The following is a 25,282-nucleotide window of genomic DNA, read 5'->3' on the forward strand; positions in this document are numbered from 1 at the left end:
AGTCCAGCTTTGCAATGACAAATAACAGTGTAGGCAAATATCAAAAGACTATGTTTGTTGTTCCTCATGGACCTCAGATCAATAGTCTCTGTTAATAGGAAAAAAAGCCTAAATTTTATTTCACCAGCCACTTCTCACTTGGAGAAATAACCTTGCCACTTAACTCATTTGAAAGTGGATAGACAAAAACTGAAGCTGATTTAAGAACTGGATAACAAGGAATCATCTTCAGATGGGTGTAGGAGCCATACACATCTTGCCTTGGTTTTCTTTCTGTTTTGGCAAAAAACAGGGCATGCCCCTCACTGCAAATGGGCAGCAAATTTGTGTAAAGAATGAGCACAGAGGGATTACACAATCCACCCCCCAAAAACTGTCAGCATTAAGGTTGTCACAAATCTATTGCAATCACAGCCACAGTTTGCTCAGGATAGTGTTTATTCTTTCAAGCTGCTTCTTTTTTGCTTCTTCTTTCATAGATTTTTATTACTTGGTTGGCTCTCTGACTGAGTGAGTTTTGTGACCCAGAAATCTCAGTGTAACCAAGGAAGGACTTTCATCCCAGCTAGCTGAGAGTTGCTGCTGCTGCTGCATGCAAGTACTGTGATGAGCCACTTCAGTGCGGGGACACTGCTGGATGAGGATGGTATGAGGAACCACATGGGGCACAAAGTGCAAATGACACCTGCCAATGCAGCCTGCCCTGGTGTCTGCACACAGATGTGATGTGGGAGTGCCTGCAACCATGTGCACACAGCAGCTGCAGCCTCAGCACTGCCTGTGTAGACCCTTAACGCGGAGGGGGAGGAGGGGTGGAACCAGGCCTCTGCGTTTACCAAAAGTGTCTCTATGGCTATTGAGAGATCACTCCAGCCAGCACTGCCTGGTGCTGTACAGAAAGACCCTTCTCACACCCGAGCCGGTGTAAGGCACATATTCTCACTCACCCAGAGAGCTGGATAGCTCATGCATTACCAGAGACAAAGAATCCAGAGGCTCAATCAGCTGGATGTTCCAGAGGTTTATTCCAGAGGGTTCCAGTGTGAAAGAGGAAGAGGAGACCCTAGGTGTCTCTAGATATAGGGATCACCTGAGGTCAGGGGAGAGGAGGCGGGGGGAACACCACAACCAATGGGGAGAAGGAAGGGATGGAATCAGGGGTTAGGTTACAGCTGGGGGGATTTACATAATTTGGGGAGGGACCATCGTGTTCTCCAGGGGGGAGACTAAGATGTCTCCCACCAGTGAAGCCCTGCTGTATTGGAACCACTCGGCTCCCCAGCAGTTCCTGAGGTGGTATTATCCACCACAACAGACCCTGAGGAAATCTGGGATGATATGGCTGGAAGCAGTCTTGTGTAAAGGCTGTTGTAGATTAACAGCCATTGAAGAAAATTGCCAGCAAGGCAGAAGCTGTGGAACAGCACACACTGAGCAGCCCTCTGAAGCAAGGAGAAAAGGAAAACAAGTAGCATGGAAATAGCAGTAAACTGTATTTGTTGTCATATTTAGGAACTAGATGGGAAACAAAGACTAAAAATGCAAATGAGGAGCTCAGAAACCCAGGCTAACCTGTGGTGGAGATAGATTTAACTGTTATCTACAAATTAGGTAAAGTTCAACAGACACTTGAAGAAAACCAGAGGCAATTTAAAGACCATAAAAGAAGGAACAAGCAAAAGCAGGAAAGTATGTATTGCTGTGGGGGCAGAGAAAGAAACAGTGTGCTTGAAGTATAAAAGAAAATAAGGTATTTCCAAAAACCAGTGGTTAGTGCCAGTGCACAGGTCTGTCATTGCTCCCAATGTTGTACAGAACCCGCTAGGAAGAAACTAAAAGCAAATAACAGAAGCAACAGCTTTTCATGGGCTGAAAATGTCTTGCATGGGAGAGAGGAGATTTATGTGCTTTTGCAGTTTGACAGGCTTTAAGACAGCTAGTTCCCCAAGACTTAGTCCCGTTCGCAAGATTCTTTGATATCTGACCGATTTGTCTAAAAATACCATTTATTTGACACAGAACATAACAAACATACAAACATAGAACAGATTGACACACATAGACACACAATGAATACATAATTGCAACACTATGGTAAAAATGCAATTATGGGGTAAAACCTTGCTTGAACTATAAAGATAGTTAAAAACGCAAGAAATGCTTACTTGAACGATAATGCAAGTTAAGAAATGCTTGCTTGAGCTAGCGATAATGCAAGTTAAGAAAGGTACCTATAAGTTAGCCGGAATAATACAATTTAGGAAACTCAATGATCTCACCAAATCCAGTTTTTGGAGCTGGGGATACATCAGCGTCCTCACTCAATCCCTCGGGAAGTAACCACAAAGTTTGCGTCCAAACTCAGGGGAGAAAGCTTTTACTTCACGTTCCATGTTCTATGTATAAAGCTTCTGATTTTACTGAGTTTTTCGTGGTGTTTTATAGGGAAAAGAGTGTGTATTTGCGGTCACCTGAAAATTATTCACATTCTCTCAGTGTCTCGCTCTGAGTTCCAGACGCCAGCACTGATAGTCAGGATTAAGCCATTGACTTAATCTGAGCCATCGATCTCGGCTAGCAATCAGGGAGAGAGAGAAGGGGGGGGGGGTGTCTGTCCTGCCACAGAAAAGAAATCACATATTCTGCTGGAAATATGTGATACTAATACTCTGTTAAATGCACAGCATTTGGCTTCTTGAATGTGGTGTATTTAATTGTAGCACTGGCTACTAGGAGATACAGCAAAAGTTGAAAGTCAGAACAAAACAAAGGAATGCATTTCACTCAAACATTTCCAAGCCTTCTTAATGAAAAGCCATAATATTAACTCAGTAATTCCTCTATATACTAGATTCTTGGCTTGTGCTCTCTCATGCCAGGAGAAAAAGAATTATCTGTGGCTATTTGACTCCTGCAAAGGCCTGGAAAAGAGTCATACTTCTCTTCTTCAAATACTACATGGTTTGGTCATTTTTGCAATTTCATCTGGGGAAAAGGGCTGGGAGCAAAATAGGTTTACAAATCCATCAGAAGTGGATGACTTCATAAGGAAAGCATGCTCTAGCTGAGACTGTTGGCTTTCCAACCCATTCTTCAGATCTCTCATTCCCTCTGAGTAGTTGACCTTGACATTGCTTATGAGATTTTTCCACTTTAAATGGACCTAAAAGTGTTTGTTATGTGTTAATTGAAAAATCTACATTGGGCTTTTATCACAATACCTTTAAAACAACTTAAGCCACTAGCTGCCTGCATTGAAAAAAGACAAAAAGGAAGTAATCTTCCTCAGAACATTATTTACAGCCTCCAGGATTGTTTTTACATTCTTATTCAGCTGCCTTATGCTGTGTGAAGTGCAAGCAATAAAAGAAAGGGCCAAGAGGACACCTTGGCTAAGAGGACATCTTGCAAGTGGTGTGAATATGAGATAAGACTTGTATTAGAGCTCATGTTACCTGTTACTCATGGTACAGTTTCTCAAGTTTGGGTTTGATAGTGGTGATAAAAGTCATCACCTCTCTGCAAAGGAAGGACTGGGAAAATAGCTGCTCTCGTGAAATGGTTTGGAAACAGAAATATTCTTGGAGGTTCTGTGAAGATATATGTTATGCCTTGAAGAACACTGCTCCTTCCCAAATAAATGGCAGAGGTCCTTGGGGAGTTGGTGTGAGGAACAGGGGAATTACCAAGACAGCCACGTTGGGCTGTGAGAGGCTTAAGCTGAGGCTCCTCTTGCAGCTGCCATGACACAGGAAAGGAGGAAAGCAAGAGCAGCCTCACAGTACAGTGGGGATAATTAACTCCTCTGCCTGGGCAGACCACCATGCAATGGGGACTTTGAGTCCTTCTAAGGCTTGACTGTAACTTAATTAGCAGATATTAAAGTTTTCAGCATAAATAAGCCAGAAAGTGATGCCAGCGGAAAGAGAAAAAAGGAAATTATTGTAGGAGAGAAGATTTAACATTGAATTTTCACCTCTATCAGTTAGATGTTTAGTCACAGGGCACAGGCTCATACCCATGCAAATGCAACTGCACTGCTGCTTCTCCCTTGCTTGGAGATCAAAGTTTGGCTGGATGTCACATGCTGGCCACATAGGGCCTTTAAGCCTTTAAAACTTGGAAACACTCAGAATAAAAATCCTGCCCTTGTGTTAACTTTCCACTCCAGTGTCATTCGGTGACACTTGCATTTGCATAGTCTTTTATGTACTTCAGAGTATAAGGTTTTAAGATTCTGACTCTCACATGTCCTTGAGTGTTTGGAACTGGCTTTCTGAACTTTTTCCCCCAAGGCAAGGTCATGTGTAGGAGCTGGCAGCTGATGTGACACAAACACTTCTTGCTCTTTCCTCCTTATTCTGGGAGTACAAGGGGCTCTCCTTGCACCAAGCCATGTAGCATTTGCAGAGCACTATGGCACTTTCTTTCCTGAGACATTTATATCTAACTACCACCAATTTCCACCCCATTGTCTGTTCAAAGACTGCTCCCTGACAAGCTTAGTGAGGTGATGGCTACTCCTCTCCTTTTGATTTTGTACATCTGGTATGGTAGGGTTAAATCCAGTCTTTAGTTCGGGCTCCAACTCATTCAATACAGTGCTATGAATCATAAATGAAACTCAGAGCCATTCCAATCTGAGATGACTCACTTTTTGGCTAATTTTTGGATAGTATAACATGGAGGTTCCTTTAAGAAATAATTCACTTTACTAAAAAGAAATTAAGAAAAAGAAGAGATAAAAAACACAGCTGGGTAAACAGTTTTAATTCTTGTTTCTTTAAAAGAAGTATTATTTCTGTACTTGTATTGCTGTACAGAAGAAGGCACAACAGATATACATCTTAATTTAATTCAACATAGCAAAATTAAAAGAGCAAGCTAGTTCAGAGGGAGTAAGAACAGTCAGATATATCCTCTATTTCTATATTTAAAAGTAAAATCTATGTTTATCTAGTTTCTTTCTTTCTGACATTGATTCTCAAAATGTTCTTCCCTTGATCCCCCAAGAAATCCAGCTCTGTTTTCTTTCCAAGGCAGTCCAGTTGGATGTGACATGTATGCTTTGGATGGAGGTGGAATTTGGGTGGGGGAAGATGATGAAAGGTCAAGAGAAGTCTAAGGGGAAAACAGCCTCTCAAACACTTCAGTATTCATGGAGTCTGGCAACAGTGAACTGACCACTGAGACCTGAGTCTTGTATCTCATTTCTTTGGGCAAAAATGAGGAATTATTTTTGGCACTCTGTGGATTTTTTGGGTGTTCCAGTCTCTCTTTAGAAACTACTTCAAATACATTAATTAAAACTCTTTTTTTTTTTCTCATTGTTTTCACTCTGGTCTTCAAGTTCACAGATCTGAACTAGCATAAAATTAACCTCTTTAACAAATATTGGTAGCTTTCTGTGCAAAGGTGGGAAATTTTTGTCATGCTTTCTCACTCAGATGACAATTCCCTTCCTATCTTGCAAAAGACAGCCAGGAAATAAAAATTCCACTGTGTGAATAATTTCAAACCCATACACTAATTTGTCACTCTACTGAACAGTACAGCTCAAGAGCTGTAAATTACCCACACATCTCCTTAAAGCAGCAATGTAGTCAAAACCTGACTCTACTCAAGGCAGCCACAAGCAATGCTTATTTTACATTTAGGCTTTATAAGCAGATCTAGGCAGTAGCAGGTGATAAGAGCATTCCATTTTCTCCCTTGAGCCTTTCTACTGCCTTTGTGAGGCACTCCTGTGGGGGGAAGCATCCATGTGGATTTGGCCTCACAAAGACATCCCCTAAGAGAAATGGAAGTGGGGAAGATCCGTGGAAGTTTTCTTCCAATTAATGCTAAGCAAGGTCCAGCTGAGCAAATGCAAAGGCTTCTCTGTAAATGACAGCCCATAAGCTCCTGCATCATGACAAAGAAATGCATGATGCTGGAGCTGGCAGAATCTGAAGAGAAGATCAGTAAACAGTTTAAATTTAGAAAATTATAACAAGGAACATGCTTTTACCATGCCGTGGTTAAGTACTGGAAGACATGATCCAGAGAGGTGGCAAAATACTTCTGCTCAGAGACATGTACCTGAGAAACCTGATGTTTTGAGCAAAGGGCTGGACTAGATGGCCTCTGGAAGTTTCTTCCAATCTAGATTTTGAGTCTAAGATTCTGTTGCACAGGCAAAAAAAAACTGTGGGGAAAACACACTGGGACACTTGGTAAGCCTGTTTTCCTGAAAAGTAGGATATTTTATATAGAGGGAGAGTTTTGAAACATGTTTTGGTGTCTGATTATAATCCCCAAGTGTTACTCTTTCTCTGCCATTTTGATTATAAGTTTGCTGCAAGAAACCATTGGACAACATAGCTGGACAGAAGTTGAGCAAGATTTTATTACTAAGAATATGTATGTATTTTATTAGAGAAGCGCAGAATGTCTCTCTCTTGCTTTTTCACTTCAGCCTCTTTCTGGCATTTCCAGTTCCCTGCTCTCCACCAGGCAGGTCTGTTTCCAGTCCCTGGGTTGGGTTTCCTCAGATGAAATCACTCCAGGGAGACACTGCATCAGCAACCTCCCTTTACATTTTAACTGCCCAACCTCTCTTCCCATGAAATTTGCCCATTTTCATTACAGAACATTCACAAAGACCTGCTGAATTTTGTTGGGAAGCACACAGAGGCTGCACAAGCTGGGGCTGCTGAATGTAAATTCAGTTCTTGTCTTCTCACTGTACAGTGGTTATGATTGATTACAGCTGTAAGTTAAACTGTCTGTGGCAAAAAACCTGATGAAACCTTGGCTCAGAGTTTTGAGTTCATAAATCCATGTAAGGCATAATGAACATCAACAGGTGAAAAAAATATTATAAATAATATTTTATAAGTATAAAGGAAGATGCTTTAACCATTATTATCTCTGTGCAGACCTTATGCTGCCTTGAGCAGCCTGTGTGCTGTACTCAGAGCTTTTACACCCTGAAACAATTTTATATGTTGGAGATACTAAGGATTAGGGGCTTGGCTGCACAGAATTTGATTTCTTGTGTGATCTAAACTTTTGCCATGATTAAACAACAAGAATATTAAATTTGTATAGGCATTGCCAATGTTTAGCTTGAAAACAGCCTCTATCAGAACTCAAACTGAAAAACATGTTAATCTTCTTAACTGAGACCTGTTTTTAAATTGTACAGAGGGAAGGAGAGTCTGTAGGGGAAGACAACTTGAAATTCAACTACACAATACTAGAAGCAAAAAAAATTTCAAGGAGTGATCTTTATTTCATATGCATACATGCATCACTAGCCAGCTGTACAAACAGCGCCAGCAGCACTGTCAGATTAAGCTGAGCTAATTAAATCTTATTACTTTGTTAGGCACAGCTCATTGAACAGCTACTGTGTAACTGCTTACAGAAATTCAGCAATGCTAACAGTCCTAGCAAAGGGAAAACACGAGGGGAGAGTTTTCTTCAATATCAATTACAAAAATCGACATGGTTGTCATGCTTGAAAGTATAAACACAATACATCAGATCAGAATGACCTTGCACATGAACTGTGTTTTTATTAGAGCGAAGAGCAAAATTATGGTTTTTTAGCAAGTGTGCTAACAAGAAAAATGAAGCAAATCACCGAGAGGTTTCAGTACATCCAGAGCCTGTGTTTGCATGTCTTATATAACATTTTATGTTGTTGTTTTTAGAGTTTTGTGTAAGCCAATCATTACTACTAAAGAAAAATAAATAAATACATTTGAAAAAAAAAAACCTACTTAGGACCAGTAACCCTTTTTCATGGACAAACTTTGCACTAGCTTAACTAGAGTTTTCAAAGTTGGAGTTTTAAAATTACACTCTTAGTAACAGCAGAGCTCCTGGATAACAACATGACTTGGCCAGCAAATATCAAAAACCTTTACATTTATTTCAAATATCTGCCAAATGTATTCATTAAGAACACATTGATTACTAGGACAGCTTTGCTTTGGCCCATAAACATGGATTTAAGAAATCTGTTTCCAGCCATTCTGGTTTAAGAAGTTCACTTTCCACACAACACAGAAAACTCTGTATTTAATGCATAAATTCTAGATTTTCTCAGAATCAACAAATACAGTACATAGAAAGGAAAATGTTGAGAGTTTAATGAATGAAACAAAATGGGATTGTCTCCTTTCTTTCCTGAGGCTTTAATGCTGAATTATTTTCAATGTTTTGAAATATGAAAATGGCAACAAAACCATTTTGCTACATTCTCTTTATACCTGAGGTATGTTTCTCACTGCACTTCTCTAATTGAGACAGCTTTTTGCACAGATAAATATTAAAAGAAAATTGGAGAAAATATTGAATACATTTTAAAATTATGAAATACAACACTTGTTATCCTGAAGTAATGATTTTAATGGCAGTCAGAAACTGAACTCCTGGTATATTGTGTTTGACTGACATGTGAATCATAGATCTATGTTCCTCCTGGATAATTTGACAATACCATTCATCATCTGTAGCTCATATTATCATTGTTTGAAATGGATATGTTTACCTCTCATTATGCAAATTATTAAAGACTCATTAAAGTAACAAGTCCCTGACATTAATTTCCATCTACAGCACAAATGAGCATGTGGGTTCTGTCAAATGGGATAACAGGGCTAAGAAAAATATTAGTGGGAAAATAAATGCAGGAAGGATTCTCACATGAACCACATGGTGTACCTTGCATGAATCCCTCTTCCTTCCCTGCTGACTGGAAGGCCAGGGGTGGGCAGACATTTCAGTCCTGCTGCAAGAATAGAAGTTAATGGGAAAATCTGACTGCAACCATGTATGCCTTCAAGATTTATTTTAGGTAAGTTCTTCAACCCAACACTGACTGTTGCCCCAGAGCCACTACCCCCTGGCTCCCCCACAATCACTGCCTCCTCTCAGCTGGAGTCGGTTTCCAGGGTAAGCAATGGTGACTTTTGGTAATGCAAGTACTGTCTTGTGGACAGGACATGAAGACAGCCTTGGACCAGCCAACAGAGAGGGTTTCACATCTGTGCCAGATATGAGTTCTATAATGTGGATGTCATAGATCTGGAGTGGGGTAGTGTGACTGCTCTGCAAATACTTCATCCAGGTCCTTCTTCAGCTAAGGCTGACATGTTGCTGCCTCGAGACAGTGCCATGACTTTTCTTTCAGAGTGCCCAAGATTACAGGAGAGTTTTGTAACAGCTTGAGAAAATGTTTCTATAGTGAGGTTTTGCATTGCATTCAGCAGGGCGTGGTTGGGGCTGCAGGCAAGGCATGCTGAGTATTTGCTGATGAAAGGAGCTAGGTAGCTCTTAAAAGAAGCACTTGGAATAAAATAGTAGGAATATAGTCTTATTTTTAGGAAGTTACAAAGGTGTAAAACAAAGTAGCAGTGTAGGCATGCTTTACCCATTACTGTCTCCAGAAGCAGGCCCTGGAGTGGATCAGCTGCTGGCTTGGAGAACCTCTGGTGACCTCCATAGCAGGATGAAGAACCTCTTCTTCAGGCCATCACCTCATGAGAACAAGGATAATTGAAGCAAAGAGAAGCAGATTTTGAAAGAGTTTCAAAAATCAATCCATGCTGACTTTCAACAAGAGACTAATACAGATGGATGTCTGAACAGCAAAAACATTTGTGTTTGTGTCTCTGACACAGTTTTCTCTCTGTACTGAAGCATATTTTGGTTCACCTCAAAGTCATGCAGGGAATCCAGAATTAACCCCAATGCTTGCATATAATTCTTTACAGCACTGTATCTCCTGCTACCTTCTGCTTCATGTGGCCCTGCAGCTGCACGTTGGACTCCACTGCCCAGGGTTCCTCTTCTGCTGTGACCAAATCAAGGCTCAGAGAAAGCCTCTGCATGTAGGACTGTTTCTGAACTGCTGCCAAATTCATTTGTGGGAAAAAAAACCCAAGTTATAGGTTAATTACCTTTTCTACTGTGGTTTCATTAGTACCATGTTGAAGCAGGTGCCCAAACTGCATGCTCAGAAAACAAAAGCCCCAGCACAGGCCATCAGACACTTCAGGAGATGCCTTAGCCCTTGTGGCACTAGCTGGCTGTAAGCTAGGAAGATGTATCTGGTAGTACAGCTGCTCATGGCCATGGACCTCTCCTCTTCAAAGTGTGTTTGCAGATGGCTATTGGGCATGTTTTGGGACAACAATCATTAAAGCCAGCTGGCCCTATGAGCACTGACTCCTATCTTCTCTTCATGGCTGCACTAGCATTTATCCATGTCCTCAGACAGTTGTTTGGTTGGGGTTTTTTTTATCCACATAATGTTTAACAGAGGAGTAAATGTTTAACCCTGCTCACCTCCATGACTAAAGAAGTGCCCAGAACCACCAACAGCCTGACTGTCTTGGAGCACCACAAGCACCTCTCTCTTCTTCCCTGAAAGTCTACATTTGTGCTATCAGCCATTCTAGCTTATGCATTCATTCAACTTAAATGCAGAGATTTTGTGGCTGGGAAAAAAATAAAGCAGGCTGCTCCATGAAGCCTCACCTGACCTTCACAAGTGCTCCAAGGGACAGTAGAAACTGGTACTCTAGTAAGAAAAAATACAAATTCAAAACCAAAATACTTAACAGCAAACTTTGGCTAGATCTAAAGCAAGCATGCAGAGTTAAGCTGTATTCTGAAATTAAAAAAAAAAAAGAAAAGAAAGTGTTGAGTCTGTAAATACTGTGCAGGGAACCTATCTGCATAACCAAGGCCATGGATCCCAGTAGGTAAAGAATTACCTCTAGCACAGCTGGGGACTGGGAGCACCTGTACTTGCACTGTATAACAGATGCATTTCCTTGGTTCTCCAGGATCCAGGGGATTGTGCTGTCCTTTGCTGAGCAGACAGTAACAAGTCCTGCAAGGTACAGCAGAGGCGTAGAGGGACTAAGCAGGCATTTTCCCTGGCTGGCTCATCAAACCTTGCATCTGAACAATTCATCCATCCATGAATGGTGGTGAACCTGGTTCACAGCACTTCCTTCGGAAGATTCCTGGGAAATTCATCTTCATAAGGATGAGACTTACTGTTTGAGAATGCCTTTATTTATTACTGGTTAATATTTCTGGATTACTCTTCCATCATCCAATAAATACTGTATTTGAGACTAGGTTGCTGTTTGTATACGTTACAGCAGCTGCATTTGTTCAGTATTGTCTTTGAGCTCTTGCAGTGATGGCACATATTTTATACAGCTTTTTAAAGCACTAAAGTCTACATTAAGTACTTTTCAGGTCTTGATAGATTAGGTTGTCCTTAACAGAGATACAGAAAGAATCTGTAAGAAAAAATTGGTTGTGAGGAGACTATTTAATAAATCGTCACAGAGCTAAAATTCACCATTCCTACATGACTGAATGATGCACCCTCTTTATTTATGAGGCCAAGAGGACTCACTGGCTTCTGAGTAGCGGCCAGTGGGGTTTCTACTGTGTAGAAATAAAAGACAAGATGTTGCCACATAAGTGGAGTCAGTAAGCTGGGCAGGATGGCTGAGGACAAGTGGTGCTGCTTGTAGCTCCCTCACCCTGGCCTTCAGAGCTTAGTGCGGGGCATAATTGTGTCTCCAGATGAACAGTTATATCCATCTCAGGTGGCACGTAGAGCAGAGTGGCTGCTCTTGGCACCAAAATATCATTTCCAATAAATATTTGCTTAGGATTGCATATCCTTTGGGATGTAACACTCTGCTCTACTGACCAGCTGGGCACTGTGGTCTTTGCTCTCCTTTTGCAGGGAAGGGATGTGGACATACTCATACAAGGTCCAAGAAAACTGGCTTCATCAACTTGCAAGCTTTGTGCTTCTGGGTAATATGTGTCTGAAGCCATGTAATGTTTAACAGAGGAAAACAGCAGTACGAGTAAAGCAGCAAGAAACAGCACAACCCATTGAGAGCAAGAGTCTTCTGAAGGTGAAGTAAGTAGCCAGTTATCTTTACCATAATTATTTTGACCCAGCTGTATGGTGTTTAGCTAAGTTAGTCATAAAACACATCTGCTTTCAAGGGTGAAACCTGGTTTCTAAGCACTCAAATGACAGCTGAACTTAATTTCAAGAAATGTTGAATAGCAATTTCTGGGGATTCGTTATAGCAGCTCCACAGAGTATAACTCTGCTCTGAATATTTAACCCAAATAGCTCAAAAACACCTAGAAGAAATCTGCTTCAAAACCAGAAGTATCCTGACTTCTCAACTGTCAATTTTATTTGTCAATACCAATTTTCCCTAAAGCTTACAACCAGATAACCAAAAGAGAAGTGAATGAGCAAACGCCTTGCTTTCACCAAGATGGTGCAGACAGAATTCACAAACTGATTTTGCTATGTCAAAGTCCTATGTAACTTCCAATTTACCCAGATCACATAGAGCAAAGCTGCAGAAAGACAAGCTGCCTCCTTTTAACCAAACCTTAATTGTCAGAGTGCTGCTGCAGGGTGAGGAAAATCCCAGTAAACATCTCACATACTCTGCTGAATGCATGTCTTTGGGTCCCTTTACCACTGATTGGGGGTGAGCAGGCAATTTGTGATCCTCTCCCTGAAGCCATTCTGTTTCAAGTAGGACAATAGGTGAAGGTTACTTGGAAATTTTCTAGTCACTGGTACCATCCTTTTAATGGGAATAGCTCTTACCTGTTTTCTGACAAGTTAAGCACCTTAGACACAAATCATCCCAGCATGTTCTTGGTCTAACTGGTAAAAGAGAAAGCAGTAAACAAAGAAAGAAAGAAAAATTGTTATAGTTACTACAAATGTCCAAGGTGCCCTGATCCAGGCTTGCTGCTGAGCACTACTCTGGCCTTAGGCATATTTGCCTTACAAAAGGATACTTTCCTGCTGGGATGAAGTTTGGAAAGACTGGAGAGGCCAAGTCCACACCAATGGTCTCACCTTTCCATAAAAAGATGTGCGATACACACAAGGAACCCATCTGGAAGACATATGACACGAGTGGTCATTTAAAAGAAACAAACATACTATAATTGAATCAATTATTGAAGCAGAAAAAATTTACCAGCCCTTATGATTAGTCACTTTGTATGTTAAAATGAGTTAGGAATGAGAAAATTGATCTATTTTTTTTCGTTCTTTCTACAGAATGCTGCAGTCTTGGATTGTTTTCCATTGACATAGCAATGTAGCACTGTCATTTAACATAAACCTCATTCAAATCCTAGTAGCATAATAACCCTAGGAGTTCTTAAGACATAAACATAAAATAATTAATCAGAATGCTTCTGATGTGTTGCTTTGCCATTAAAAAAAAAAAAGCACCTTTTCACTTCTTCTCTCCCTTGGACTATTATTTTTCTTTATTACTCACATGTTTCTTTCTCCACTAACAAGGAACTTCGGTAGCTGAAGTAAAGCAGAACTGAAGTAGGTAGCAATGGATAGGAATTACAGGTAAACTCAGAAGCACAAAGTTTTAAAAATCCATTTCCATGGCAAAGAAGGAGGTCAGGAAATAACAGTGATTACCCCTTGAAGGCAGTAGCAGACAGAAATAAAAGATGTCAATAGAACCAACCTCCAGCATCCAAGACCTTTTGTTCTTTGTCCACACAGTAGCTGTGAAGAATGATGAAGGCCATCCTCACGCTGTGCTTGCTAGTGACCATGCTTCACCTCAACGTCCACAGCCTGACCCAGACTGACCAGTCGGAGGCAACTGACCCCCAGGAGAAGCATTCCCATGAGGGAGATCCTCTTGAGTCCTGCCAAAGGATAGTCCCCAGCAATACAGACTTTGCCTTTCAGTTTTACAGGCAAGCAACCACCCAAGAACCCAGCAAGAACATTTTCTTTTCCCCAGTCAGCATCTCTGCTACCTTTGCCCTTCTGGCCCTGGGCTCCCGAGGCACTAGCCAGGCTCAGGTGCTGGAAGGGCTGGCATTTAACCTCACCAACATCCAGCAGGAGGAGATACACAGTGGCTTTCACCATCTCCTCCTCTTGCTGAACCGCCCTGGTAGCCAGGTGCAGCTGAGCATGGGGAACACCCTCTTCATGGACAAACACCTGAAGCCAATGAAAACGTTCCTGAAGGACATCAGAAAACTGTACAGAGGAAAAGTTGTCTCTAGTAACTTCCAGAATTCTACTGAAGCTAAAAAAGAGATCAATGATTATGTAAAGAATAAAACCCATGGGAATATAAACCAAATACTTGAGGACCTTGATCCAAACACTCTGATGGTAATTGTTAACTACATTTATTTCAAAGGTAAGTTACATAGAATAGATGCTATTTACTGCAGTACCTGTTTCACCTGTACTAAAACAAGTACTCCAAGTTATTTCTGAATAATTTTTAAATGAAAGTGTTTATATGAGACTATTAGGAAAAAACCATTGAAAGTTCTCAACTCTGACACCTCTCCCACATCGAAATTTTTCTAGCATATATTTAGACCTCTAAACACAAAAGTTTATTTACTTGCCATCTTCAGGTTCAGGCAATTGCCACAGCACCACAGACTCATGCATTGTTAAATCTTCCTGTCACACTTCATCTACTTATTTTAAAAATTATAATGTTTTCACATTGTATGTGCAAAGTAAAAGACAAAATTCCAAAGATGATGATTAACAAGAATTGCCAAAAACTTCTATTTACTTACAGTCCATGATTATTAAATGGGTAGGTACCTCTGGAGTTGGAGTCCAAATTTCTACACCTTGTCATCATACTATATATATCCCAAGAGATGTTTGAATATATTGCTTTGGAAATTATTAACTTCTTCTTAGGTGTTATGTTTCTTTGTAGCAGCATGCAGGACATACACAGAATTTTCCATCCAGAAAGGAATATTTGAAAGTGGATGAACTTCCAGAAAACAGACTTTGTTTCAAATAATTTATTAAATTTGGGTGCCCTAGTCCCAGGAGCCCTAGTCTGAGTACCATACCAGACTATATTTGCTTTCTGGAGGGCAAGGGGGAAGGCTTAAACTTGTAAAGTAACCAGAATACTGTGAGGTTGACATTCCACTATTTATTTTTCAAATTAGGTGATTTTTATTCAACACCAAAAAAAAACAAAACCCAAACAAACCAAAAAAAACCCACCAAAAAACTTGCAGAATGTTAAGCTGTAATCCTTGTCTATATGTTCGGTGAATTACCTGTTTTAATACAAATTAAAATATAATAGAAAATTCAATTGAATAAACATCAAGAGAAAACTATTTTGAAGGCTAAGGACCTTGAGGCCTGATTCCATTTACCATATTGCAGTTATGTTCAGGTCCAAAAGTTTGTGTTTCTCTATCATGTAAGCTTTTCCTTAGTGCTACAAGATGAAAAACAAATAAAAAATGTGAGGAGCTTAACATGCTACCTTTTAAAAGACAGACATCTACTGTGAAACTTGCTTTACAAGCAATATTCTGAAAACAGAGAGCAAACCACTGAATTCTGGTAAGTTTTCATTTGCTTCAAGTAAAACATATGGTAATAGGATGAAGTTACTTCTTTTAATTTATCTGACTTAGAAAGATGTTGTACAAGTCCATAGAAAATTTAACCTGGGATATTTATTGTTATGGAACACAGTACAGCAAAGATGACAGAGAATAAGATCTTCAATAAACTTGGAATACTATTTATCTTCAAGTAGAAAGGTAAATCTTCAGATACAGGTTTATTTATTGTACATTAGTCTGGACTATATTAATATATCCTCTATGAAATAAGTATTCAATTCCATTCTTTCTCTTTGTTTTTAAGCCTACTGGGAAAAGCCTTTCAATATTAAAGGGACTCACAAGGACTATTTCCATGTGAATTCAAACACCTCAGTTGAAGTGGAGATGATGATTCGAGATGGATTTTATAAAGCATACTCTGACAGGAAGCTGTCGTGTGAGGTGGTGCAGATTCCTTACAAGGGAGATGTTGCAGCTTTGTTTATCCTGCCCAATAAAGGAAAAATGAAACAGTTGGAACGTGCCCTGACAAAAAACACTCTGTCTAGATGGGAAAGATCTCTTCAAAGATGGTAAATACAGAATTTTGATTTGATGATTTGAGGTAGTTGGAATCCAAAGTCTGAATGTTATGGTCAGTTTTAGAGTTGCTGTCCTGTATTTTTGATGGGAGATTTAAACAATGGAATAAGTTTAAAGAGTCAGACCAAATGATCTGATAGTTCCAGAAAAAATTAGAATCAGCATCTTCCCATCTTCTTCTTCTTCTTGCCATCTTTCTTAGATGAAAAGACTAGCATTTGAGCACAGAAGAACCACCAAGTTGGAAATCTTCAGTCCAAGGCATGCTCTGACTGCAATAACTACAATAATTTTCTTTTGAATTAACAGGAGGAGGGAATTGCACATTCCAAAACTATCAATTTCAGGCACCTACGACTTAAAGAAGATCTTAATGGATCTGGGTGTAACTGATGTGTTTTCTAATCAGGCTGATCTGTCTGGAATCACAGGAAACCCTGATTTGAAGGTTTCAAAAGTAAGTCTGTCAGCAAAAACAACTATCTGTGGATTCCTTAACATCCAATTGCCTTACACTAAGCTCACCTGTGAAATTTTACTTATTACTAGGGTTGGCTGATACCCTGAAATAGAACACTTAGCTGATAAAGTCCCTTTAAATTCCCTCAAACTTCTCCAAGATCTGGAGATAAGGATATTGCCTTTTGTCTGGCCAGCAAAGGTGGAGGGTGGGTGGAGGGGTGGGTTCAGCATTTGACCAGAAAATTAAACACAGCCTATTTTCTGCATGTAAAAGAAGTGCCTATGGGTAACTGTGTTGTGGATGTCTTGCATCAGCATATTCACCACAAAAAGTGGCCTTTTTCTAACATGCATGCTATAATTTTAAAGGATTTAAAAACTGCTGTTACCATTGAAGGTTCTGTTAAATGCCAACAATGTAAAATGGACCAGACTTGAGGAAAACATCCCATTTAGTAGAGATAATATGAAGATACAGACTAGCATTGTTACAGCCATTCTGAAAACAGCACTTAAAATTTTCTAACATTTTGGGGCTAGCAAAAGAAAAAAAAAAAAGCCTAAAAATAATTAAACAAAAAATCTGGTATCTGGTATCAAGGTTGAATCTTTACCTGATTAAACTCGAATGCATGTGCTGTTAGAAATACATACCGAAAAGTTCTGGAGCCCCATTTCCTTCACTTTGAAGCTGACATTCCCTGCGAATTTGCTTGACTATTCTACTTTCAATTAATTGTTGCTAATTAAGTGTGCAGTTGCTAAGGTCTGCATTGGATACACTTGTGGTGAGGAACACTGAATGTCTAAACATTGCCTTATTGAGGCAACATTGCTGAAAAACCCACAATGGGCTGTAGCACCCTTCTTCCTGGTTCCTGGCTTATCAGCAATTTTTGTGAAAAGCAGTAGTTGAATTAACTTTGTGTTAATTTGAACAATTTCATACCACATTGTCCACATACATTAATTCCTGCTGTATTTTATTGTAGGCTACTCACAAAGCTCTGCTGAAGATTCATGAGAATGGCACAGAGGCTGCAGCAGCCAGCAGCATAGATTTTCTTCCTCATTCTGCTCCTCCCATCGTTAAATTCAATCATCCATTTTTGCTGTTGATAGTTGATCAATACACTCGGAGCATCCTCTTCATGGGAAAAATTGTAAACCCAACTGAAAAATGACTGCTCAGACACTGGTCTTATTGATTTGAATTGCACTTTATGGAATTATTGTCCAGTGTGATTAAAATTATATCACAACAGTTACTAACAATTTTCTTTTTCCAAAAAATTCAGGAAAGAGTGTGGCCATTCTTAGAAACACTCTTTTTGCTTCGTCCTTCCGTAGAAAATAACCACTGAGATATACCTATTAGTGAATTATGAATAATTTTATAAATCAGCCTTTTAGTGATCAGTGCCATCTCTGAAAAGCAAGGTAATATCCAGATGAGAGACTCTGTTTAAAACACTGTAAGCAAAAAAAAAGTGAATAAAGAGGCCATGCCTGACTTGTGCGTGGGAATGAAGGAAAGCACTGAGGTTCTCCAGCTGCTGTCAGTTCTCACCAGGGTCTGGTGCTGAAGGGTTGACATGGAAATTTAAAATACAAATGCAGTCCACTCACTAATACCTTAGCTCTTCTCTTCCACATGGATGCCATTGATGAAGAAAGGTCATGTTCTATTTCCGTGAGAAAATGATTGCTCCCCTCTCTGAGGATGTCTGTCAATTTTACACCTCTCTCCTAATGCAGCCTTATGAATCCAAGTGAGTGTCAAAATCCAGAGCCAAGACTTGGCACTTGGGAAGATCTGGGGCCAGAAGAGAGGCATGCTGACAGCAGCACACCAGTCTGGTGTGGTGTCACCCAGGCTTCCTCCCTGTGGGATCAGCAGCAGATGTTTAATAGTGGTAAACCTATTTAATACTGCTCAGAGGTATAGCATTATAGACTTAGGTTAAAAGAACCCAGACCCTTCTCAGTGGGTCGAACCTCATCCAATTTCTTTAAATATATGGAAATATCTGATCAGGAGTTTAGTATTTTAAATCAGAAGTTTGAGTCAATAGTGTCATGATGTCAATTTGATAATAGAGCAATCAGTACTCAAGAAGGAGCTGCTCTCTAGAAACCAACCTCTCCACAGCAACTGTTACCTGCCCACACCAATGTGTGCAGTCAGAGCATTTGCCTTGGCTAGAGGACGTTTAGGAATATTCATGGTCAGACATATCCCTTTCCTGAAGGCAGACAGTCCTGTACCTCCAACAAACATCCTAAACTCCATGCTGGTCAGGCCCTAGCACAGAAATGCAGGCAAGGATTTTTTCCTGGAAGATGAAAATACAGGCCCACCCTTCCATGGATAGAGAATGAGTTTGGTGGATAAATCCAAATGAATTCTCTGCAAACTACAAGTCGGCTTCTGACATTGGTAGGGTTTCCAGTAGAAGGAAGGCATAGCTGCAAATTACACACGGGGAGAGTCAGTCACTTTCAGAGCAGGCATAGAACTTCCTTTGAAGGTCAAGTCACTTGCCATACTCTCCTTTATGACATTCACAGCTGATGGCATACAGCCACATTTTGTTTTTTTCTTTGAGTCAGCCGTCAATGTAACAAACTCTACGTGAACATCCTATATGGAAGCAGTGCTGGGGAATGTTTTAGTTGGCTAGATATCCAAAAGGTGCTACTGGCATTGCGTTAGAATCTTGTGTTTCTTGTAAATAGAAGTTGCTTGTAAATGGAAGTTCAGAAGGGACAGTATATGAATACCTGGAAGGGAAGAAACAAACATTGCGATTAATCCTATCTCCATTCTTTACATTTATGCTGGTAAATAAAGTGCTCCAAGGTCTGTTCTCTAACCATGCAGACAACTGGCTCATCACAGGTCATATCCACATTGCTTAGCTCTGACCCTGCAAGTCATCCAATCTACTTCTTGGAAATGTCCCTTGGCCTACACTAAGCAGAATTAGCACTGGTTTGGAAGAATCATATGGTGGCATGTGTCTGAAACTGTACTAAAAGTATATGAGCGACTGCAGGCTGATGGCCAGGTCTGTTCCCCAGAACTGTTTGGTGTGCTGGGACAAGTGGAGCCAGAGTGAAAAACAGGAGTGGGAAAGTGTCACTTTCTCTGTCCCTCTGTCACTCAGCCCTATAAGCTCCCCCTCTGCTGGCAAGCTGCATTTTTTTGATTGACACTAATTTCCAGGTCATGCTGCTAGGCCTTCACAACTGCTTCTCAAAAATGAGGGAACTGGAGACCCTGATGTGGAATAAGACTTGGCAGCTCAAGAAACGCCCTTCAAAACTACTGCAAGCCACAGACTTTGAGATTCTCATGTACTTAGCACAGATGTGTTTTGGTGGTCTCTCCTGATTAGCCCTGTGCCTTTGCTGTAACTGTGTATGCTTCTTTTCACAGTAATTGTGCATGCATATTTTCAAAAGGCTGCTCCTCCTCAAGGATCTGTGCTGGTCCTCAGGTGATACAGCAATGCCTTGATAATGCAGATTCTTGAAACACTTCACAGCTGAGCACATAGAAACTATCATGAAGCATAAAATATGAAAGTTTAATTCTATTACATTGTAACAAAAATTAACTCGAATGCAATTTAAAATGTGATACAACTTACTGTGGAAGCATAGGCATTGTCCATCATCTATATCCCCTTTCCTCCTTAAAAAATATTGAAACCAAGATTTTTGTTATGATCCAGAAAGTCTGTCACTAGTTCAATGACCTAGGTGTGGCCTGACACTGCAAACTGGAACGACCTGGCAGAAAAAGGCCATTGGAGAGTCTTCCTTGGCAGGTGCACCCCTTGGTGAGAAAAGCTCAGCACCCAAGGCCAACATCTTGCAGCTATCCTTCCAATAACTGTGCAGAGGCAGGCAGAGATGGAGGTGATAAAGTGCAGAGCTCTCCACTCCTCAGATCTTACAGTGATGTTAAGTAATGCAGACCATGACTGCAGTAATATCACTGCCAAATTAGTGCTGAGTCAGAGAGATATAACCAAATCCCAGGTGATCAATTCATTCTCAAAGACAGTGCCAGACCAAAGGGAAACTCATATTTTCTGACTGCTAAAATTTTTTAGAAGTTATTTTACTGACAAATCAGAATGACAAATGCAGCTATAACCTGATAAAGTAATAACTATAGAAGTTCTCAAAGGCCAGATGGATGAATTTAGGAGTTGTTTTTGGCATAGTACCCAGATATGAAATCTATTTACAATTAGATCAAGAAACTTTGACTTCACTTTTTCTTTGTCCATCACTGCATGCAATGCTCCTTTGCTGCATGTCAGCCTGTTCTCCTTGACTGTCAACTTCTCAGTGGCCACAAGCAGAGTAAGAAAACTGAACTCCACAGGAGCAGCAAGCCCACAAAGGCATCATTTTTGGGTCCTGCCAATGGATAGTCCTCAGAAACATGCGCTGTTCCTTACAGTTTTTCAGGCAACTGACTGCCCAAGAACCTGGCAAGAGTGTTTTCTTCTCCCTGGTCAGCTTCTCCACTGGTTTTCTTCTGCTGGCCCTGGTCTTCACTGCCACCAGCCAGGCTCAAGTGCTGGAAGGGCTGCCTGTGAACCTCACTGACATTCAGGAGGGCACACCAATTTTCATTTTCTCATTTGTTTTTTTTTAATTCTGGGAGTTACACACATCATCTCTAAGTTCTTGTACCATTATAATTAATTAAGGGTTTTGGTCTGCAGTCTTAACTACTTGAGTTTGATGTACCTTTTGAAAAAAGAAATTCAAGCTAAAATTCATTTTGAGAGCAAAATTTTGGTCTTGAAGTACACTACTATTACTTATTTTCACCCCTATTTTATTTGAATGTTTTTTATAAAACTTCTGACAACTAGTTTTGAAAAGCTTTGGTAATGTCAAAAGCTTTGGTATGTCCCACTATCTTCAGGTGGGAACTTAATGGAAAATCTATCAGGAAAATCCGAGATGAGCAGTCAGAGACATTACCCATCTTGAACAGTTAAATGGTGGCTGATTGACCCCAATGGAATTCACATGAGGCCATACATCTTTGTGTGCTCTTAGAAACACTTTTTCATTCAGTGCTAGCAGATTAGATACAGACAAAGTATAAAATATAAAATATTATTTTCTGAACACTCATTAAATAAACATCTGAGGTAAAATGTCTGTTATGAGAAAAGGAATCACACCTGATGATAAGAATAACTTTATTTTCTTCTGAGATATAATACAGAAAAAAAAATAGAGTACTTAGTTCTGCTTATACAGCTTTCTTCTAGCACACTATGAGTTTATATGAAAATTCAGTTAAAAGATCCCAATTGCATTGGTGAAAGAAGCTGAAAACAAAGTAGAAAAGGTCTAGTTTCTATTCCCAGTTCTGTCACAGGCTTTTGCTTAGCCTTCAGCTTTTATTTTTGAATTTTTCTGTTAGTCATGCTGGTTTTTGAAATGAGAGCTTAATGCGCTTTCTCTTCATTTGAGGAGAAAAGGATAAATATTTGTAAGACATGGAGAGCATATTTGGGGTGTCCTTTTGTCAAGGTTTGAGATAGGACATTGCCAGGAGGACGCACAAAAAGAGGGCAACTAGGCTCCAAGCTTAAAGTTGCAAAAGAACTTAACAGAATTGGAGGATAAATGCAAGGCAAAAATAAACTTTTCATACATTAATTTGTTCACTCCCCCCCCCTCTCTTACAAACTCATAGTATTCACTCCCTTTCCTTTTTCATAACCGACAAGCCCAGGTAGGGGGCAGGGTGTGGGGCATTCTCTCAGTCCACAGAGCAGGTTCTTAAATCTATTCATCACTACAATTCTTTTACTACAAATACTCTTTATCTCTACTTATCTCTTTCTCGCTCTCTAGACAGTTCTCCTGCTCTCACCCCCACCCTCTTAAGAAGCAGTCCATTCACCCCCCTTCCCTCTTTCCAGACCAGCAACACAGACAGGGGGCAGTGTGAGAGGGGTTTTCTGGTCAGTCCAGTCAGGGAGAGGGGGTTCTCTACTTAGCCAGGGGTCCTTCCCACGAGAGACAGTCCTCTGGGAACTTCTTTGGCGTAGGTCTAATCTTACGAGTCTAATCCAGCCCGAATCCTGTTGCAACGTGAGTCTCTTTGTCCATAAGGACAAAGCGCAGACTGTGCAGACTCTCCCGAGCCGAGGCCAGGCTTCTTCCATCTCAGGAGCAAGGCCTTTCTCTCCTTTGCAAGGCCTTTGCAGTTTTAACTCTTAGATGAGACTCTCACTGGTTCACAGTCCTTTCCAGGCATCCACTTGCTCCTCTGGCATGAGCTGTGGGTGGATTTCTGCACTCCTGTGGACTCCATGGGCTGCAGGGGACCTGCTGCTCCCCCCATGGCCTTCACTGTGGCTAGCAGAGGGTTTTCAGCTCTGGTGCCGGGAGCCCCTCCTCCCCCACCTTCTGCACTGACCTTCGTGTCTCCATGCTGTTCTCCCCCACATATTTTCACTTCCACCTCCTCCTCCTCCAACTACAAAGAAGTGAAAGAAGTGCGTACCTCCTTTGTTTCAATTTTTTTCTTAAATATGTTTTCACAGAGGCATAACCAGCACCTCCAATTGGCCCAAACTTGGCCGATAGCATGTCCATCACCTTCAGAGCCATCAGAGATTGGCTCTGCCGGACTTGATGTAAAAACTTCCAGAACTTGCACTCAGGACACACAGGAGCCATCTTTGTGCCACACCCCTCCCCAGGCCTACTACAACAGCTTCTGAGGGGTCCAAATTTCTCCTAGATGTTAAAAATACTTTACTGATGTTTTGGGCCAGTCAAAACCACCACACCTTTACAGAAAAAGACAACATTACGAAAAGGCCTTGATTTTTATTCTACTTACACAAGTTTTGCAATGATACCAATCTCCTGATATTAATGGAGTTACATATGTCAATAAGTTTATCTAGATCAACTTTTGTAGATATACCCTGAGTTATACAACTTTACAGGGAAACAAGAAACAGCTGCATGAAGCTTTATCATGCAATGTACATATTTGTCAAGCTCAGTCCTTATCTTGCTGGTGTTTTGTTTTATAGTCAGAAATCCTTTGCCCTGGAAAGCCCTCAAATATAACTTGCAAAGCTAGCATATAATAATCAGATGACCAAGCAGCAACTGAAATATAAAAATCTGATGACCAAGCAGCAACAGAAATAAGTTAATGATATGGGATGAAACTGCTCCTGTAAGGAGGAACCAAGACACATTGCATAACTGAGCAGAGTCACTGGCAGACAGAAGGGAGAGAGATAATGAAATTATCCCTTAATTCCTTCCATACAGACCATTATCAGGCCAATGGGAAAAGCATGTTTGTCAGTCGTTTTTATGACTCCCATGGTTCCTGGAGCAAGAGTCCCCCTGTCCCAGCCACTGCTTATTTCAAAGCATCCAGGAGCTCCATACTCTCTTCTGTACAAATCTCCTGGAGAGCTCTCCTCTCTGCAAAACTGCACAAATTTCCAGTTTGGCCTGGCATTTTCCTGTGTTCTGGAGACACAGCCATTTTTACCAACAGGAATGTGAAGTAACAAACTGCCTTCCTCTCCCTGGACTCTCACAGCCCTGCCACCTGGCTGGCATGCAGGTGATACCCATGTGTGGTGATTCATCCTCATTTTCCATTGTCTTCAACAGAAGCCACGTATATTATCCGGGAGTCTCTATTTCTGGCACCTATGACCTAAGGGTAATTTTCAAATGACTGGGTGTGACTGATGGATTCATTGACCATTCTGTTCTGTCTGGAATGCTGGGAAGCTGATTCTTTGAAAATAATCATTTGTAGGTCTGCTGTAACTGCTGGTCTTAACCTTGCCTGGGAAGAGACTTGGGCCAAGGTCAGAGGATCTGGTTCCTGGGAGTTTTGAGCAGAGACAGAAGAAACTTTCCACTCTCTCCCTGACATGCTGAGTGCTGCTGCATCTCCTGGGAGAAAGGAGAAGAATCACTGCAGCAGCTTTACTGTTCTCTGAAATTCCTCTCTGGAAATAGTAGCATCCTTCAGATGGTTAGCCAAGCATTGGGACTGGGCTGAAAGATTAATGCTATTTACATGGGCAGGCCTAGGCTTGAGAAAAGTATCTTGTCTTTGCTAGAGTTAAGCAGCAGCATACTTGCTACTCCTGAGACTTGGTCATTTTACATAATACTGCAATAAACTTCCTGGGTACTTGCACATATAATGAAAAAAATCCCTCTCTGTTGGAATATATTCTGACCAGCCCTGTCTCTACCTTGTAAGGGAGATTAGTTATATAGCAATTAATATGGTGGTTGATTCCAAGGTGTAGATAAATTGTAAGTTTACCTGGGGCAAAATCATGTACATTCAATGGAAATAATTAGTCATTGCTGATTAGGATAAGTGCCATGTGCCTCACCCTTAATTAAACTACTAAATAGCTAAATTCTGCCTGTTTCAGCTTCCTCTGAGAAGGATCCCAGTGTAAGACACATATGGTATGTATGTAATTCATGCTTACCCTAGGCATACATAGCTCAAAACCTCCTCTCTTCTCCCCAGCTAACATTTTGTCATGGAAAAGTTTGCCGATTTCATTCATACATTTGTTTCCTTATTTTTGTTATTTGTCAAGCTGTGTTGTGCTTTTTTTTTTTTTCACTTTAATAGTTTGTAAAACTCTCATCAAAATTCCCTCAAAAAGCTAACCAGTGTTCTGGTTAGCCCATCACCAGCCCATCA

The 25,282-nt window shown here is 40.6% G+C and overlaps 1 protein-coding gene and 2 long non-coding RNA genes across 7 annotated transcripts; 2 read left to right on the forward strand and 1 right to left on the reverse strand.

Moving 5' to 3' along the window:
- Nucleotides 1-454: 454 nt before the first annotated feature.
- LOC146436002 (uncharacterized) lies at nucleotides 455-13,710 on the reverse strand. 5 transcript variants are annotated; one of them, XR_014852476.1, is made up of 5 exons: nucleotides 13,569-13,710; nucleotides 12,929-12,968; nucleotides 6,082-12,730; nucleotides 1,308-1,442; nucleotides 455-778 (listed from the first exon to the last, which is right to left on the reverse strand). It is a non-coding gene; the product is annotated as an uncharacterized LOC146436002 (long non-coding RNA). The 5 variants fall into 5 exon arrangements; XR_014852479.1 differs by having other exon boundaries at nucleotides 6,082-12,586; nucleotides 12,671-12,968; XR_014852477.1 differs by having other exon boundaries at nucleotides 6,082-8,779; nucleotides 9,425-12,968.
- On the forward strand, nucleotides 1,436-5,324 carry LOC146436003 (uncharacterized). Its single transcript, XR_014852480.1, has 2 exons — nucleotides 1,436-1,877; nucleotides 2,631-5,324. It is a non-coding gene; the product is annotated as an uncharacterized LOC146436003 (long non-coding RNA).
- LOC146436004 (alpha-1-antitrypsin-like) lies at nucleotides 13,619-17,779 on the forward strand. The gene is made up of 4 exons (XM_085061483.1): nucleotides 13,619-14,264; nucleotides 15,773-16,043; nucleotides 16,363-16,510; nucleotides 17,508-17,779. Exons 1-4 carry the CDS (start codon nucleotides 13,619-13,621, stop codon nucleotides 17,697-17,699), a joined length of 1,257 nt encoding a protein of 418 aa, XP_084917609.1. The 3' UTR covers nucleotides 17,700-17,779.
- Nucleotides 17,780-25,282: the final 7,503 nt, after the last annotated feature.

The sequence above is a fragment of the Lichenostomus cassidix genome, chromosome 5 (genome assembly GCF_008360975.1).
Source record: "Lichenostomus cassidix isolate B80296 chromosome 5, HeHo_3.0, whole genome shotgun sequence".
In the NCBI taxonomy this organism is placed as follows: Eukaryota; Metazoa; Chordata; class Aves; order Passeriformes; family Meliphagidae; genus Lichenostomus; species Lichenostomus cassidix.

Excerpts from the sequence above, each read along its gene's own strand:
- LOC146436004 (XM_085061483.1), top strand. The coding sequence starts at position 13,619 with ATGATGAAGGCCATCCTCACGCTGTGCTTGCTAGTGACCATGCTTCAC. Across the intron at positions 14,265-15,772 it reads TAACTACATTTATTTCAAAG|CCTACTGGGAAAAGCCTTTC; the intron begins GTAAGTTACATA and ends TTTGTTTTTAAG. Across the intron at positions 16,044-16,362 it reads GAAAGATCTCTTCAAAGATG|GAGGAGGGAATTGCACATTC; the intron begins GTAAATACAGAA and ends TTGAATTAACAG.